The sequence below is a fragment of the Brassica rapa genome, chromosome A05 (assembly GCF_000309985.2).
Source record: "Brassica rapa cultivar Chiifu-401-42 chromosome A05, CAAS_Brap_v3.01, whole genome shotgun sequence".
In the NCBI taxonomy this organism is placed as follows: Eukaryota; Viridiplantae; Streptophyta; class Magnoliopsida; order Brassicales; family Brassicaceae; genus Brassica; species Brassica rapa.
Window position 1 is genome coordinate 27,915,359 of NC_024799.2, and position 16,176 is coordinate 27,931,534.

Consider the following 16,176-nt stretch of genomic DNA (forward strand, 5'->3'; position numbering starts at 1 on the left):
ACTATGCATTAAAACAGTATTGTCAAATTTTTTGAATTTTTTCTCAAAATCTATGTGTACTCCCCTCGAAAATAGTGAGTTTTCGGTAAATGCTCTATATATAAAGCCTATAATCTTTAAATTTGTTTTAAAATTTAAAACCACATTATACTTTTGTATTAATGTATGATAAACTTCTTTTCATGGTACATGGACATCGTTCTAATTTTTTATCCATTAATTTAGCAAAACTGCAAATACTCACTAAATCATTGGACTAACCACTATAAAATTGATATTCCCTAGAGAAACGGAGACAACAAAGGTTCCAAACCTCTTTTAATTTCATCATATGTTATTCCATGATTCATATATGTATTAAAACAGTATTCTCAAATTTTTTGAATTTTTTTCAAAATCTATGTGTACCGCCCTACGAAATAGTGAGTTTTCAGTAAATGATCTATATATGAAGTCTATAATCTTTTAATTCGTTTTAAATTTATAACCACATTATACAATTGTATTAATTTATGATAAACTTCTTTTCATGGTACATGTAAATCGTTCTAATTTTTTGTCAATTAATTTAGCAAAACTGTATATACTCCATAAATCATTGGACTAACCACTATAAAATTGCTATTCCCTAGAGAAACAGAGACAACAAAGGTTACAAACCTCTTTGAACTTCATCGTATGTTATTCTATGATTCAAATATGTATTAAAACAGTATTCTCAAATGTTTTGAATTTTTCTCAAAATCTATGTGTAACCCCTCCTACGAAAATAGTGAGTTTTCGGTAAATGCTCTATATATGAAGCCTATAATCTTTAAATTTGTTTTAAATTAAAAAACCACATTATACCTTTGTATTAATGTATGATAAACTTCTTTTCATGGTACATGGACATTGTTCTAATTTTTTATCCATTAATTTAGCAAAACTGCAAATACTCACTAAATCATTGGACTAACCACTATAAAATTGATATTCCCTAGAGAAATGGAGACAACAAAGATTACAAACCTCTTTGAACTTCATCATATGTTATTCCATGATTCATATATGTATTAAAACAGTATTCTCAAATTTTTTGAATTTTTCTCAAAATCTATGTGTACCCCCCCTACGAAAATAGTGAGTTTTCGGTAAATGCTCTATATATGAAGCCTATAATCTTTAAATTTGTTTTAAAATTTAAAACCACATTATACCTTTGTATTAATGTATGATAAACTTCTTTTCATTGTACATGGACATCGTTCTAATTTTTTATCAATTAATTTAGCAAAACTGCAAATAATCACTAAATCATTGGACTAACCACTATAGAATTGCTATTTCCTAGAGAAACGGAGACAACAAAGATTCCAAATCTCTTTGAATTTCATCATATGTTATTCCATGATTCATATATGTATTAAAACAGTATTGTCAAATTTTTTGAATTTTTCTCAAAATCTATGTGTACCCCCTACGAAAATAGTGAGTTTTCGGTAAATAATCTATATATGAAGCCTATAATCTTTTAATTTGTTTTAAAATTAATAACCACATTTTACATTTTTATTAATTTATGATAAACTTCTTTTCATGGTACATGGACATCGTTCTAATTTTTTATCCATTAATTTAGCAAAACTGCATATACTCCCTAAATCATTAGACTAACCACTATAAAATTGATATTCCCTAGAGAAACGGAGACAACAAAGGTTGCAAACCTCTTTGAACTTCATCATATTTTATTACATGATTCAAATATGAATTAAAACAGTATTTTCAATTTTTTTGAATTTTATTCAAAATCTATGTGTTAACCCCTACGAAAATAGTGAGTTTTCGGTAAATGCTCTATATATGAAGCCTATAATCTTTAAATTTGTTTTAAAATTTAAAACCACATTATACCTTTGTATTAATGTATGATAAACTTCTTTTCATGGTACATGGACATCATTCTAATTTTTTATCAATTAATTTAGCAAAATTGTAAATACTCCCTAAATCATTGGACTAACCACTATAAAATTGCTATTCCCTAGAGAAACGGAGACAACAAAGGTTCCAAACCTCTTTGAACTTCATAATATGTTATTACATGATTCAACTATGTATTAAGACAGTATTCTTAAATTTTTTGAATTTTTCTCAAAATCTATGTGTACCCCCCCCCCCCTTACGAAAATAGTGATTTTTCGGTAAATGCTCTATATATAAAGCCTATAATCTTTAAATTTGTTTTAAAATTTAAAACCACATTATACCTTTGTATTAATGTATGATAAACTTCTTTTCATGGTACATGGACATCGTTCTAATTTTTTATCCATTAATTTAGCAAAACGGCAAATACTCACTAAATCATTGGACTAACCACTATAAAATTGATATTCCCTAGAGAAACGGCAACAACAAAGGTTCCAAACCTCTTTGAACTTCATCATATTTTATTACATGATTCAAATATGTATTAAAACAGTATTCTCAAATTTTTTGAATTTTTCTCAAAATCTATGTGTACCTCCCTACGAAAATAGTGAGTTTTCGGTAAATGCTCTATATATAAAGCCTATAATCTTTAAATTTGTTTTAAAATTTAAAACCACATTATAACTTTGTATTAATGTATGATAAACTTCTTTTCATGGTACATGGACATCGTTCTAATTTTTTATCCATTAATTTAGTAAAACTGCAAATACTCATTAAATCATTGGACTAACCACTATAAAATTGATATTCCTTAGAGAAACGGAGACAACAAAGGTTCCAAACCTCTTTGATATTCATCATATGTTATTACATGATTCAACTATGCATTAAAACAGTATTGTCAAATTTTTTGAATTTTTCTCAAAATCTATGTGTACCCCCCCTACGAAAATAGTGAGTTTTCGGTAAATGATCTATATATGAAGCCTATAATCTTTTAATTCATTTTAAAATTTATAGCCACATTATACATTTGTATTAATTTATGATAAACTCTTTTTCATGGTACATGGACATCGTTCTAATTTTTTATCAATTAATTTAGCAAAACTGTAAATACTCCCTAAATCATTGGACTAACCACTATAAAATTGATATTCCTTAGAGAAACGGAGACAACAAAGCTTCCAAACCTCTTTGAACTTCATCATATTTTATTACATGATTCAAATATGTATTAAAACAGTATTCTCAAATGTTTTGAATTTTTCTCAAAATCTATGTAAATGCTCTATATATGAAGCCTATATTCTTTTAATTTGTTTTAAAATTTAAAACCACATTATACCTTTGTATTAATGTATGATAAACTTCTTTTCATGGTACATGGACATCGTTCTAATTTTTTATCCATTAATTTAGAAAAACTGCAAATACTCACTAAATCTGGGACGAACCCACTATAAATTGATATTCCCTAGAGAAACGGAGACAACAAAAGGTTCCAAACCTCTTTGAAATTTATCATATGTTATTACATGATTCAAATATGCATTAAAACAGTATTGTCAAATTTTTTGAATTTTTCTCAAAATCTATGTGTACCCCTATGAAAATAGTGAGTTTTCGGTAAATGATCTATATATGAAGCCTATAATCTTTTAATTCGTTTTAAAATTTATAACCACATTATACATTTGTATTAATTTATGATAAACTCTTTTTCATGGTACATGGACATCGTTCTAATTTTTTATCAATTAATTTTTGCAAAACTACAAATACTCCCTAAATCATTAAACTAACCACTATAAAATTGCTATTCCCTAGAGAAACGGAGACAACAAAGGTTCCAAACCTCTTTGACCTTCATAATATGTTAGTGAAGGATGCAACTATGCAGAAAAACAGTATTTTCATATTTTAAAATTTTCTCAAAATCTATGAGTTCACTCCTACGAAAATATTGAATATTTCGATAAATGCTCTATATACTGAAGCCTATGATCTTTAGTGTTGTTTTTGAAATTTCTAAACACATACTACATTTGTATTAATGTATATTAAACTTTTTTTTATGGTACATGGGAATCGTTTTAATTTTTTTGTCAATTAATTTAGTAAAACTTCATAATACTCCCAAAATTGGTGGAGTAACCATTATAAAATCGCAATTCTATAAAGAAACGAAGACAACAAAGGTTTCAAACCTCTTTGACATTCATCATATGTTAGTGAAAAATACAACTATGCAGAAAAACAGTAGTTTCATATTTTTAAATTTTCTCCAAATCTATGAGTTAACCCCTACGAAAAATATTGATTTTTTAGGTAAATGCTCTATATATTCAAAGCCAATGATCTTTAGTGTTGTTTTAAAATTTCTAAACACATTTTAAATTTGTATTAACGTATATTAAACTCTCTTACATCGTACATGTGCATCGTTTTAATTTTTTGTCAATTAATTTAGTAAGACTTCATAATACTCACTAAATTGGTGGACTAACCATCATAAAATCGTTATTCTCTAGAAAAACGGAGACAAAAAGGTTCTAAACATATTTTACCTTCATAATATGTTAGTGAAGGATGCAACTATGCATAAAAACAATATTTTCATATTTTTGATTTTTTTTCTCAAAATCTATGTGTTCCCTATGAAAATATTGAATTTTTCGATAAATGCTCTATATACTGGAGCCTATGATCTTTTGTGTTGTTTTAAAATTTCTAAACAAATTCTACATTTGTATTAATGTATATTAAACTCTCTTTCATGGTACATGTGCATCGTTTTTTTTTTGTCAATTAATTTAATAAAACTTCATAATAGTCAATAAATTGGTGGACTAACCACTATTAAATCGTTGTTCTTTAGAAAAGCGGAGACAACAAAAGTTCCAAACCTCTTTGACATTTATCATATGTTAGTGCAGGATGCAACTACGCATTAAAACATTATTTTCATATTTTGAATTTTTCTCAAAATCTATGTGTCAACCCCCTACCAAATTTTGAATTTTTCAAGAAATGCTCTATATACTGAAGCTTATGATCTTTAGTGTTGTTTTAAAATTTCTAAACACATTCTACATTTGTATTAATATATATTAAACTCTCTTTTATGGTACATGGGCATCATTTTAATTTTTTGTCAATTAAATTTGAAAAACTTCATAATAATCCATAAATTGGTGGACTAACCACTATAAAATCACTATTCTCTAGAAAAACGGAGACAACAAAGGTTCCAAACCTCTTTGACCTTCATCATATGTTAGTGAAGGATGCAACTCTGCATTAAAACAATATTTTCATCTTTTTAAATTTTTCTCAAAATCTATGAGTTAACCCCTACGAAAATATTAAACTTTTCGGTAAATGCTCTATATACTAAAGCCAATGATCTTTTGTGTTGTTTTAAAATTTATAAACACATTCTAAATTTGTATTAATGTACATTAAAATATCTTTCATTGTACATGTGCATCGTTCTAATTTTTTGTCAATTAATTTAGTAAAACTTCATAATAGTCCATAAATTGGTGGACTAACCACTATAAAATCACTATTCTCTTGAAAAACGGAGACAACAAAGGTTCCAAACCTCTTTGCCCTTCATAATATGTTAGTGCAGGATGCAACTACGCATTAAAACAGTATTTTCATATTTTTTAATTTTTCTTAAAATCTATATGTAACCCCTACGAAATTTTGAATTTTTCAGGAAATGCTCTATATAATGAAGCATATGATCTTTATTGTTGTTTTAAAATTTCTAAACACATTCTATATTTGTATTAATGTATATTAAACTCTCTTTCATGGTACTTGGGCATCGTTTTAATTTTTGTCAATTAATTTGGAAAAACTTCATAATAGTCCATAAATTGGTGGACTAACCACTATAAAATCACTATTCTCTAGAAAAACGGAGACAACAAAGGTTCCAAACCTCTTTGACCTTCATCATATGTTAGTGAAGGATGCCACTCTGCATTAAAACAGTATTTTCATCTTTTAAAAATTTTCTCAAAATCTATGAGTTAACCCATACGAAAATATTGAACTTTTCGGTAAATGCTCTATATACTAAAACCAATGATCTTTAGTGTTGTTTTAAAATTTCTAAACATATTCTAAATTTGTACTAATGTATATTAAACTCTCTTTCATGGTACATGGCCATCGTTTTAATTTTTTGTCAATTAATTTAGTAAACCTTCATAATAGTCTATAAATTGGTGGATTAACCACTATAAAATCACTATTATCTTGAAAAACGGAGACAACAAAGGTTCCAAACCTCTTTGACCTTCATAATATGTTAGTGAAGGATGCAACTATGCATTAAAACAGTATTTTTATATTTTTGAATTTTTCTCAAAATCTATATGTTAATCCATACGAAAATATTGAATTTATCGGTAAATGCTCTATATACTGAAGCCTGTGATCTTTAGTGTTGTTTTAAAATTTCTAAACTCATTCTACATTTTTATTAGTGTATAAATCTATTTCATAGTACATGAACATCGTTTTAAGTTTTTATCAATTAATTTAGTAAAACTTCATAATACTCCCTAAATTGGTGGACTAACCACTATAAAATCGCTATTTTCTAGAGAAACAGACACAACAAAAGTTTCAAACCTCTTTGACATTCATCATATGTTAGTGAAGGATGCACCTATGCATTAAAACAGTATTTTCGTATTTTTGATTTTTTCTCAAAATCTATGTGATAACCCCCTACGAAAATATTGAATATTTTGGGAAATGCTCTATATACTAGATTGTTCAGACTGATATGGAAACTTATGTGAACTCATAAGTGTGGAAACAAATAGATGATACTATCCGGTCATTAGTTTGATTACTTTTGTTCGTAGGAGATGGTGAGTTTATTTTGCTTCACACTTTATGACCCACTAAAGTCTTTTGTTCGTAAAAGATTTTCCCCTCTCTATTCGTATTTCAAGTGTTTTTGATAGGGAAAGATTTTGTTACTTGATTTTGATGGAAAGCTTATTTTTTCTAACTTGCATAGTGTGAAAACAAATAGAACAGAGTCCGGTCGTGAGATGGTTAGAGATCTTGATGTTCCATTTACTTTTTTCACACTTGCGTGAGTTAATATCATGAGTTTCTCTGAATCAGTTCGGCAACAGCTTCTTTCCCTCTCTGTTTTCTGAAAATCTCTTAAAACATTATGTGCTTGTTTGTTTATTTGTTGTCTGATTGTTTTGCACAAGTATAATTTATTGCTTAGAATCCCTGATTTTTCCTGTTGTGTTTGCAGCATGTGACGAATATAAAATGGGGGAACAGATAGAAGATCATGAAAGGCTATTGTAAAATCAGATTGATGAGATATAGAAATCTAATTCCCTCCATTTCAGTTTTGGTGATGCATAACGTGACATTTTCTATATTGTTTCAGGTTGTGTATAATCCGAGAGATGTAAGATTTATCTTATTATTGGGAACATAGGAATGGAGAATGGGATTGTGATCACGTTACTCTTGAGGCTGCTGCTGCTGGATTGGGTTACCTAACACAACCAAAGTTCTTCGTAGCTGTTTTGTTTTGCTGTTATTGTAGTTGTGTGTTCAGATGTTTATGGTAGCTTCATTCGAAGGATACATGTTAGTAGTTACCTATTCTTGCAGAAGTCTAACCGTTGTATGTTGCCTACAACTCTGCACATTTCTCCTTTTTAACCCAATATCTCAAGGTTTTTTGTTCAGTAAAAGAGTTTTCTTTTTCGTTATAATAATAATACATGTGTGTTGGCTTTTGGATCAGTTATACTATGTTTAATCTTCTGCGTTGTGGTTACAATAATACATCTGTTGGCTTTTGGATCAGTTATATTATGTTTTTTAATCTTCTGCGCTGAGGTTACAACATTTCATATATTATATGATCAATGTTGAATCAAATGTTTGATAAAAGTAGTTGGTCTATCGAGTTTTTTTTTGTGGTATTGCTGAATCTGGCTTATTAGCGCTTTGTGTTCTTTCTATCATCTCTCTTCATATCATTTTGACTTCTTCCTATGTGTTCTTATTTTTCTTTTGGGTTTATGGATTCTGAAATAGCGTATTCAGTTGTTTGGTTCTGATTCTTTTCTTCTTTGTTTTTTTTACCTGTTGTGTTCTTCGTTCTTATTGCCATCAACAAACTCAGAACAAGATCTCTGTTTATGTAAAGGTTTGTGATTTATTCTTCCTCGTTAGATATCAAGAATCCATGTTTCTTCGATTCTTCAAAAACTGGTTGGTGACTTGCAACGCAAGTTCCTCACGCTAAGTAACTTGCCAGTTTCTCACGGTAAAAAAAAGGTTATCAACTGTTAGTCATTGCAGAGGAGAAGTCAAACTTGTGCTGGTTTCGTAGTCTGTGACTTATGAACGGATAACAAAGCCGAGAATGGTAAAACCGTTGTTTCAAATGGGGCAAGTCTCTAGTTTAACGAAACCTTTTTTAACTAACTAAAGTAAAAGTATACATAGAAGGTAAAAGAGATATAATTAATAATCATCTTGAATCTACGTATAGTCGTATAGAAAAAGTAGCTTTATATGCCAACTTATTTTTGTGTATATAGATACTCAGGTATTTGAACGAAAAACCAGAAGTGCATGTATGCTTATTCAAAAGTAGGTGAATTATATAAAATATTTATACTTGTTTTCTTAAATTTGTTATTATCTATCAAACTTCTTTAGATAATGAGCCAGACAAAGTCTTATACTTACATGAATACTAATTAACTGTATTGCATTTTTTTTTTTTTGTAAACTAACTGTATTGCATTCATGTGTTACATCTATATAACCTATTACATTCTTTTCTTATGGAGATTAGAGTTAACTTTAGGAAGTTTGAGCCAAATTAATCTTGATTTAAATTTATAATTGTGCGTTAAATGAACTCATGTTTGAGTCAATGATATATTGGCGTCATACTATCAGTCTGGTTTCGTCAATTAGTGAGCTGCCAGTGCATGAAAAAAAAACAAAAAGTTCTCTTAATCCTAACGTGACGTTACATTGCATGGCTCGTAAGAGATAACTGAACATTGTATGATTAATTAATTAAGTTAATTAATTAATTACTATTTAAGTTATGTTGTGTTAGGCTTTGGTAACTACGAGTAATGTAGCAAAATAAATCAGGTTTATCTTGCGTGAGTGTAGAATTTATTTTAATCTGTCTTTTAGCAAACATTGAAGGTTTAATCATATGTGTACGTATATTATAATACACAAATTACTCTTGATTCTATGTATGTGCCGTGTACATTTACGTATTTTAAAGCACATAAAAGGATTAACGTCCGTATTTATAATTTTACGGCGTTGGTTTGTGCATTACGGAGAAAATTACTAAATGGATTAAGATAATTTAGGCTTGTCCATTTACTATTTTCAGGAGATTTGAATTTTAGCATTATCTCTTTGGAAACCTTATCTGTGAGAGTTACAAAGAGAATTCTTGTCATGAAAGATATATCATATATCTTTTCAAAAAAAAAAAGGATATATGATATATATATATGTAGCCTCAAAGCTTTACTAGTTTCAACGCATGCAAATAGTTGAACTGTAACGGGCTCTTGTGTTAAAAACTAGTCTAGCCTCCATTATTACAAGCCGGTATTCAAAACTCAAAATGAGCAGCTTGTTTGATCATGAGCAGCTTGTTTGATCATTTTGTTTCCATAAATTATGTAAACAAAGACCTTTTTTTGTCAGCGTAAACAAACACTATTCCAACAATTTCAAATAAATCAGATATATTAGCCTATTAATAGACTAGTTGAGCATGTGGATTTACGAGGAAGATTAATTTCCATAAGATTGATTAGTAGTCCGTCGATTAATCATTTATCAATACTTCTTCAATGAGATTTAAATTTTTTAGAAGTAAATAGTATTTTTACAGTTAGATACATTTTAAATAACAGATGACAATTTAATATTCACATTTAATAAAGCAAGAAACTTAAACGCATTTAATCAAGCAAGAAACTTATAATTTTCAAAACACCATAAATGCACTTAAAACCAAATATAAAAATTAAGATCATGTCCTAAGGTAAGACCGTAGGTCCGTAGACGAACTATAAAGTATGTTAGTGGTTATAGGAAAATCAACTGTGAGAATGTGTCACATTCGGATTAGTTGGAATCTTCTGATGCACGAAAAGTACATTTTCTTCTTTTTATCTAAAACTGTTATCAATCATGAATTGTTACAATTAATTATAGATACCCTGTCACGTATATGTATATATATGCATATTAATATATATTTTTTGAAAATTAAATCATGCATGAAAATATAATAAGATAGTTTTGAACCATCAATAAAGTGCTAGATTTTTCTCTTGTAATTAAAATTAAAAATATATATTTTAATTATTTGCTTTTTGGATGTCTAAGCGTTTGATTAAAATTTAGAATGCGGTGTATATATGTATAATGTACGTATTAGGCATCTTAATATTCAAAATTGATTCTTTCAAGAAAAAATATTCAAAATTGATGTCAGCAACATGTGTATATATATATAAATGACACGTACAAAGATTTACTTACAAGGTTCAAGAAAAAATTTAGTAGATGGAAAAGGTTAGGGTCCCATGGGCTTGTAGTCTCAGACAAATAGTTGGCGTGTCTTAATGTGCTTAAAACCAGATTTACACCAATAATGAACAACCATATCGACACAATTAATTTTTTTTTTAATTAAATATTAAATTTAATTCAAAAAGAAAAAGTTCGATTACAACTGTGGGTTCTTTCTTATGATTTTCTATACAAATATGTTTTTGATAGAACCAAATAGAAATTCTTTCTTCAATCAATTTCCATCTTCATCCTAGCTTTGTCTAGTTGAAAACCAGAACCCTAAGCCCCTTCTAGTCTCTTGTCGTTCTTCTGAATTATAGAGAATTTGTTTCTCATTGTTTTTTTTTTGCTTAAGTTTGTTTCTCATTGTCTTGCCAATCAATTAAATTTATTTCAAATTACCAAAATACTTTATACAGTATGAGATGTTTAAGAAACAAAAAAAAAAGATATCTTTACAAACAAATTTTATGAAAACCTTTTTAACTGATATAGATTTATATATATTTGATTTTATGTTGATTTAATGTGTGTATGGTTGAGATGCGTACCAGCGATCAGTAATCCATACTATTATAGCGACACTGTCCATCTATCTTATGCAATATGTTTTAAGAGTTGGGTCGTAAAGAAATATATTTTGAAAATTGAAATAATTTTTGCTAGTCCATAAACATACACGATTCATAGCTCAGGTCTTATATAATGTGTTTCTCAGCATAAGTTATTCTTTTTTTTTTTTTTAAAGCATAAGTTATCGATGACAAAAAGAATATAAATGATTTAGGACATGTTTTCTCATGGAAATCTTTACTGGATCGAGATATTGGTTCTTGAGTTCCCACGGGAATTCAAAGGGTGTTATAAATTCTTATAGTAAGAAAATAATAGAATGAATATATATGATAAGAGTGGAATCATCAACATGAGAAAAATATATATGAGAAAGAAAAAAAGTGTCACCAAAAAAAAGAAAAAAAGCGTCACCAAAAACCCTAACGTTCCAAAAAAAAAGGTTACACATTTAGATCAATTAAAATTTTTTATTTTCTTTAATAAATCTGTTATAATATATTAACATTTTACCAACAAAAAAAAAGCTGTTATAATTTAAACGAAGATAAATTATAGTTCCATTCATTCTTTGGATATCTAGCTCTTATAAGTAAGTACGTAACTTTTAATCTGATTTTTTTTTTTAAAGTTTGAGAAGTATTACATTGTCAACATGAATTAGTTGCAGCAACTTTTATTCTAGACATTGCTTCACAAACTTGAACATCTTCTCCTCCTCGTTTTTTCCTCCACCACTCACCAAGGCCATTTTTGACATATCATTATTTGATAGGATTAACGTCAAAAAGAGACGTCACAAAAGCTAACTAAGATCTCCTTGTTCCGACAAGTCACAACACAAAGGAAAACCTCTTCCATGTTTCTATATATAAACCAAAGAACACAGCACTTACCCTCATTAACTAAGATTTTGGCTTCACAATTCTTCTCCATAATTTTTTACTCTTCCTCGCAGGTATATATCACTTACCCTCACATACACATGCATAAAAACATAAAATACTTAAGAATTTCCTATGTAATCACAAATCCGATTTTCTTTTCAAAAGTGCATTTACTAATTTGCTATATTAATATTAAGGATATTATTTTTGTTTTTCTGTAACTATTATTTTTAAGGCAGTATTGTTCGTTCACAACATTTCAGTTTGTCACAAGTCTATTCAGTGGTTTCTAATTTATGTCAAAATGGTTTTCAAATTACAGATTCATATAATAGATGCTATTTCAAAATGGGAAGATCACCATGTTGCGATGAGAGCGGGCTAAAGAAAGGGCCATGGACGCCTGAAGAAGATGAGAAACTGATAAATCACATACGAAAACACGGTCATGGAAGCTGGAGAGCTCTTCCAAAGCAAGCCGGTCTAAATCGGTGTGGGAAGAGTTGCAGACTGAGATGGACTAATTACTTGAGGCCAGACATCAAAAGAGGAAACTTCACTGCCGAGGAAGAACAAACCATCATCAACCTTCATTCTCTTCTTGGAAACAAGTAATTATTTTATATAACTTTTTTTCCAGAATGATTATTTTAATTGCTAATTATCATATTTGAGATCAAGAGCGATAAAAGAAAACTACTACGAATTTTTAAAAATTAATCATTATTGTGTTATGTTTTTGTTTGAGAAAAATGTGTGGTTAATGATTATCCGTTCTTGTTGTTTTTAAACGATTAATGACTTTTTTTTTTCTTTTGGTAAAACTATTTGTTTTTAGAAACACTTCAGATGAAAATAGATTAATTGAGAAAAACTACAATATGCATGGTAGTGTGTGATATGTTTTTGTAACATCTATTTTGTTATATATGACTATACTAGTTGAATTTAACATTTTTGCTACTTAATTAATTAAATTTAGTATCTCAATGATTCTAAAACTATAATCTAATTGTCACCAATCTATTCTAAAATCGTAATTTTTATGTATGTATGTATATATGCTAGTAAGTTGATGTATAAAATCATACATATGTAAACCTACCACACTGGACTTTAGTAGGTGCATGCATACGTACTCGTCAATGAAGATTATAATTAATTACTTGTCATTTGGATCGAATAGTTAATTACTTGTTATAGCTTGAAAGTTTGATATAATACGTAGAAGGCTTAACTAATCCACCATATACTTCTATCAATATTTTAACTAATTTATTTTTCATATGTTTTAAAGGTGGTCGTCAATAGCTGGTCATCTTCCTGGAAGAACGGACAACGAAATAAAAAATTACTGGAACACGCATATCAGAAAGAAACTTATACAGATGGGAATTGATCCGGTGACCCACAGGCCGAGGACCGACCATCTAAACGTTCTAGCCGCTTTACCGCAGCTTCTAGCTGCCGCAAGTTTCAACAACCTCTTGACTCTAAATCAAAGTATACAACCGGATGCAACAAGTGTTGCTAAAGCTCAATGGTTACATAATATGATGCAAGTCCTCAACAGCAACAACACATCTTCTTCCGTTGACATTCATCACACCAACTATAATATCTTTGGCCAATCTTGTTTCTTAGAGAACCGACCAAATATTAGTGAAAATCTCTATGATCCAACCCAAAGCATCTCTCGCATTGATCACCAGCCTCTAGATTCGTTTTCTAGCCCGCTTGGAGTATTTTCTCATCAAGATAATGAAGATATGATTCCTCCATTGATATCAGCCTCTTCTGATGGGTCTAAACAAACCCAAATGATGATCAAGAACAAAGAGATTTTGAAGCATAATGAGCACACTTCAAACCCTTCCTCGACCTTAACGTTCACGCAAGACCATCAGTCATGGTGTGACATAATTGATGATGAAGCAAGTGATTCTTATTGGAAAGATCTCATAGAGTAAGTTAGAGGACCTAGATATTTTCGCAGATATTGTTGATATTTTTATTGCTGAATGTGGACGAGTTCTTAACATTAGTTTGTTTTTTCCTTTTTGCAGGCAAACTTGTTCGGAGCCTTGGCCATTTCATGAATAGAGACGAAAGCAACACAATATTAGCATTTTTTTTCTGTGGATATTGATAATTAACTTTCATACAATTTGTGCTTTAAATTTTCTTAATTTTTCAACCATGTAGCATTTTTCAACTGATTATCATACATTTGTATTATTTTCTGTAATTTTCTTGGACATGTATGTTTTCAATAGTAGTTTCTCACGCATAAGAGCTTACAACTCTAAACTATATTACAAAATTCGTTACTGAAATGGTTATTAAGATAATATTTCTTCAGTTAAATTATAGAGATTTTCTTTTCTCGTAAATGTTCAAATTTAGTTGAGTATGGTTAAGAAGAAGTGCACAAATGGAGTCTCGAGAAAGTGACACAATTATATTTCTATTTGACTCTAGGAGGAGACAAAATAGATGAATAAGTATAATCAATAGATGGTAGCATTTAAACATCATTGCACATCTTATCTCTTGGCCACAGTAGATTGTATATTTGTAAGACCACATGTTTAATATAAGTTAAAACTTTATAGTCAAAGCAAAAAGATGACATTAGAATAACATAGTTCAAATTAATCACTCAAAAGTTCAATTCTAGTGTTAAAGATTGCGACGGGAGAGACATAAGTAAATAATGGAGAAACGTGGTACGAACACTAATCTCAAATATTCTCAAGAAAATAGAAAAGCCTAATCGGCTAGTCAGTCGCATTATTCTTTTTATTCATAACTAAAGTTTTGCTTGTGGATAACGATTTAGCAGGTAACATAAAAAATGCAATCACACTTTTTAAGAAAAATTCTCGACAACAAAAATAGAAACCGCACCAAACGAAAGCAGACTACATCTGACAAAGCAGACACTTGAAGGTTATCCAAACTTTGGGAGTTAATCTACAGACATGGGCTCGGTTGTGTTCCTCTGATCTTCCACGGCTGTCCGAATCTCATCCACTAGACTCTTCTGCTCATCTTCCATTGTGTTCTGCAACTCATCCACCTGCCACCCAAACCAAACGTTACACAATCACAAACTCATCAAACCACAAACAAACAAACAAAAAAAAAAACTCTTTTAGACATTACCACATGCAACAAGAGAGCAAACTGCTTCTTCCTCAACTCAAGCAACCTCCAGCTGGCAGTGCTCTCCGCTTCAAGCTCAGCAATCTCCCTCTTCAACTCAGCAATCACCTTCTCCGTCTCCGCCCTCGGCGGCTGCGCGGAGATCAACTTCCTAATCGTCTCGCACTCTTCCTTATGCTGCCTCTCAATCTTACTCTCCTCAAGCTGCCTCTTCAGCTCCTCGATCTCACCTTTCGCCATCATAATCTGCCTCTCCGTCTCAACCTTCACCTCGTCGAAGCTCTCTTTCTCCCTAACGTTAGCTTCCACTACCGCCTGGCTCTTCAAAAGCGGGATCTCGAAGGTGGTTAGCTCCTGTAAGAAGGCCTTCGCGAGGCGGTTGCACTCGGCGTAGTTGTCTTCCTCTTTGTCGACTTCGAGGACGAAGGAAGTGAACTTCTTCTGAAGCTTCTTGAGCGGAGGCTCGCCTCGTGTGGTGGTGGTTCGGGTGAGGAGACGGTTTCTGATGATCTTGTCATCGTCGACGGGGTCAAAGGCGTAGGTTGGTTTGGCTACTACAGTCTCTAATCTCCCGGAGATCCTCCTTGCTTTCACTGACATCTCGATTCAACTTTGCGAGAGAGAGAGAGATGAACACACAACAATTCAATCAAAATCAAATTCGCCAAATTGCATTTTCTAATTCGAAGAAGAGGAAGACTATTACGATGTAGGGAATCGAATCGAAGAAGGCAATCTCTTTACTTACTTGAAGTGAGCTGTCTTCTAGCTGATGAACCCTAAATCGAAGGCAATCTTCTTCTCCCCAGGAGTGTTTCAGCAATTGGCTCGGGGATAAATGCAAAAAAAAAAAAAAAAAAATACTCTCAACTTATATTTTATTGCAAAATAAACCCATACATATACAGGCCTGGCCCAAGTGTGTAGAGCAGTGGTGCCCATGTCTTTTGACCCATTTAACAGTAAAAGATACCCCCATTTA

General features: G+C 30.5%; 2 protein-coding genes and 1 long non-coding RNA gene across 6 annotated transcripts; 1 reads left to right on the forward strand and 2 right to left on the reverse strand.

The window, feature by feature from the left end:
• Nucleotides 1-5,196: 5,196 nt before the first annotated feature.
• LOC117134206 lies at nt 5,197-5,990 on the reverse strand. The gene is made up of 2 exons (XR_004458394.1): nt 5,879-5,990; nt 5,197-5,530 (listed from the first exon to the last, which is right to left on the reverse strand). It is a non-coding gene; the product is annotated as an uncharacterized LOC117134206 (long non-coding RNA).
• A 501-nt stretch (nt 5,991-6,491) lies between these two features.
• LOC103855119 (transcription factor MYB93) lies at nt 6,492-14,356 on the forward strand. 2 transcript variants are annotated; one of them, XM_033292354.1, is made up of 5 exons: nt 6,492-7,542; nt 7,581-12,097; nt 12,349-12,637; nt 13,324-13,992; nt 14,093-14,356. In XM_033292354.1, the coding sequence occupies exons 3-5, from the start codon at nt 12,375-12,377 to the stop codon at nt 14,127-14,129; spliced, it is 969 nt and encodes a 322-aa protein (XP_033148245.1). In that variant the 5' UTR covers nt 6,492-7,542; nt 7,581-12,097; nt 12,349-12,374; the 3' UTR covers nt 14,130-14,356. The 2 variants fall into 2 exon arrangements, with proteins under 2 accessions (XP_033148245.1, XP_009130319.1); XM_009132071.2 differs by having other exon boundaries at nt 6,492-12,097.
• A 421-nt stretch (nt 14,357-14,777) lies between these two features.
• LOC103855121 (THO complex subunit 7B) lies at nt 14,778-16,051 on the reverse strand. Of its 3 annotated transcripts, none has more exons than XM_009132072.3 (3): nt 15,943-16,051; nt 15,195-15,804; nt 14,778-15,108 (listed from the first exon to the last, which is right to left on the reverse strand). In XM_009132072.3, exons 2-3 carry the CDS (start codon nt 15,792-15,794, stop codon nt 14,998-15,000), a joined length of 711 nt encoding a protein of 236 aa, XP_009130320.1. In that variant the 5' UTR covers nt 15,795-15,804; nt 15,943-16,051; the 3' UTR covers nt 14,778-14,997. The 3 variants fall into 3 exon arrangements, with proteins under 3 accessions (XP_009130320.1, XP_009130321.1, XP_018511661.1); XM_009132073.3 differs by having other exon boundaries at nt 15,195-15,796; nt 15,944-16,048; XM_018656145.2 differs by having other exon boundaries at nt 15,939-16,028.
• Nucleotides 16,052-16,176: the final 125 nt, after the last annotated feature.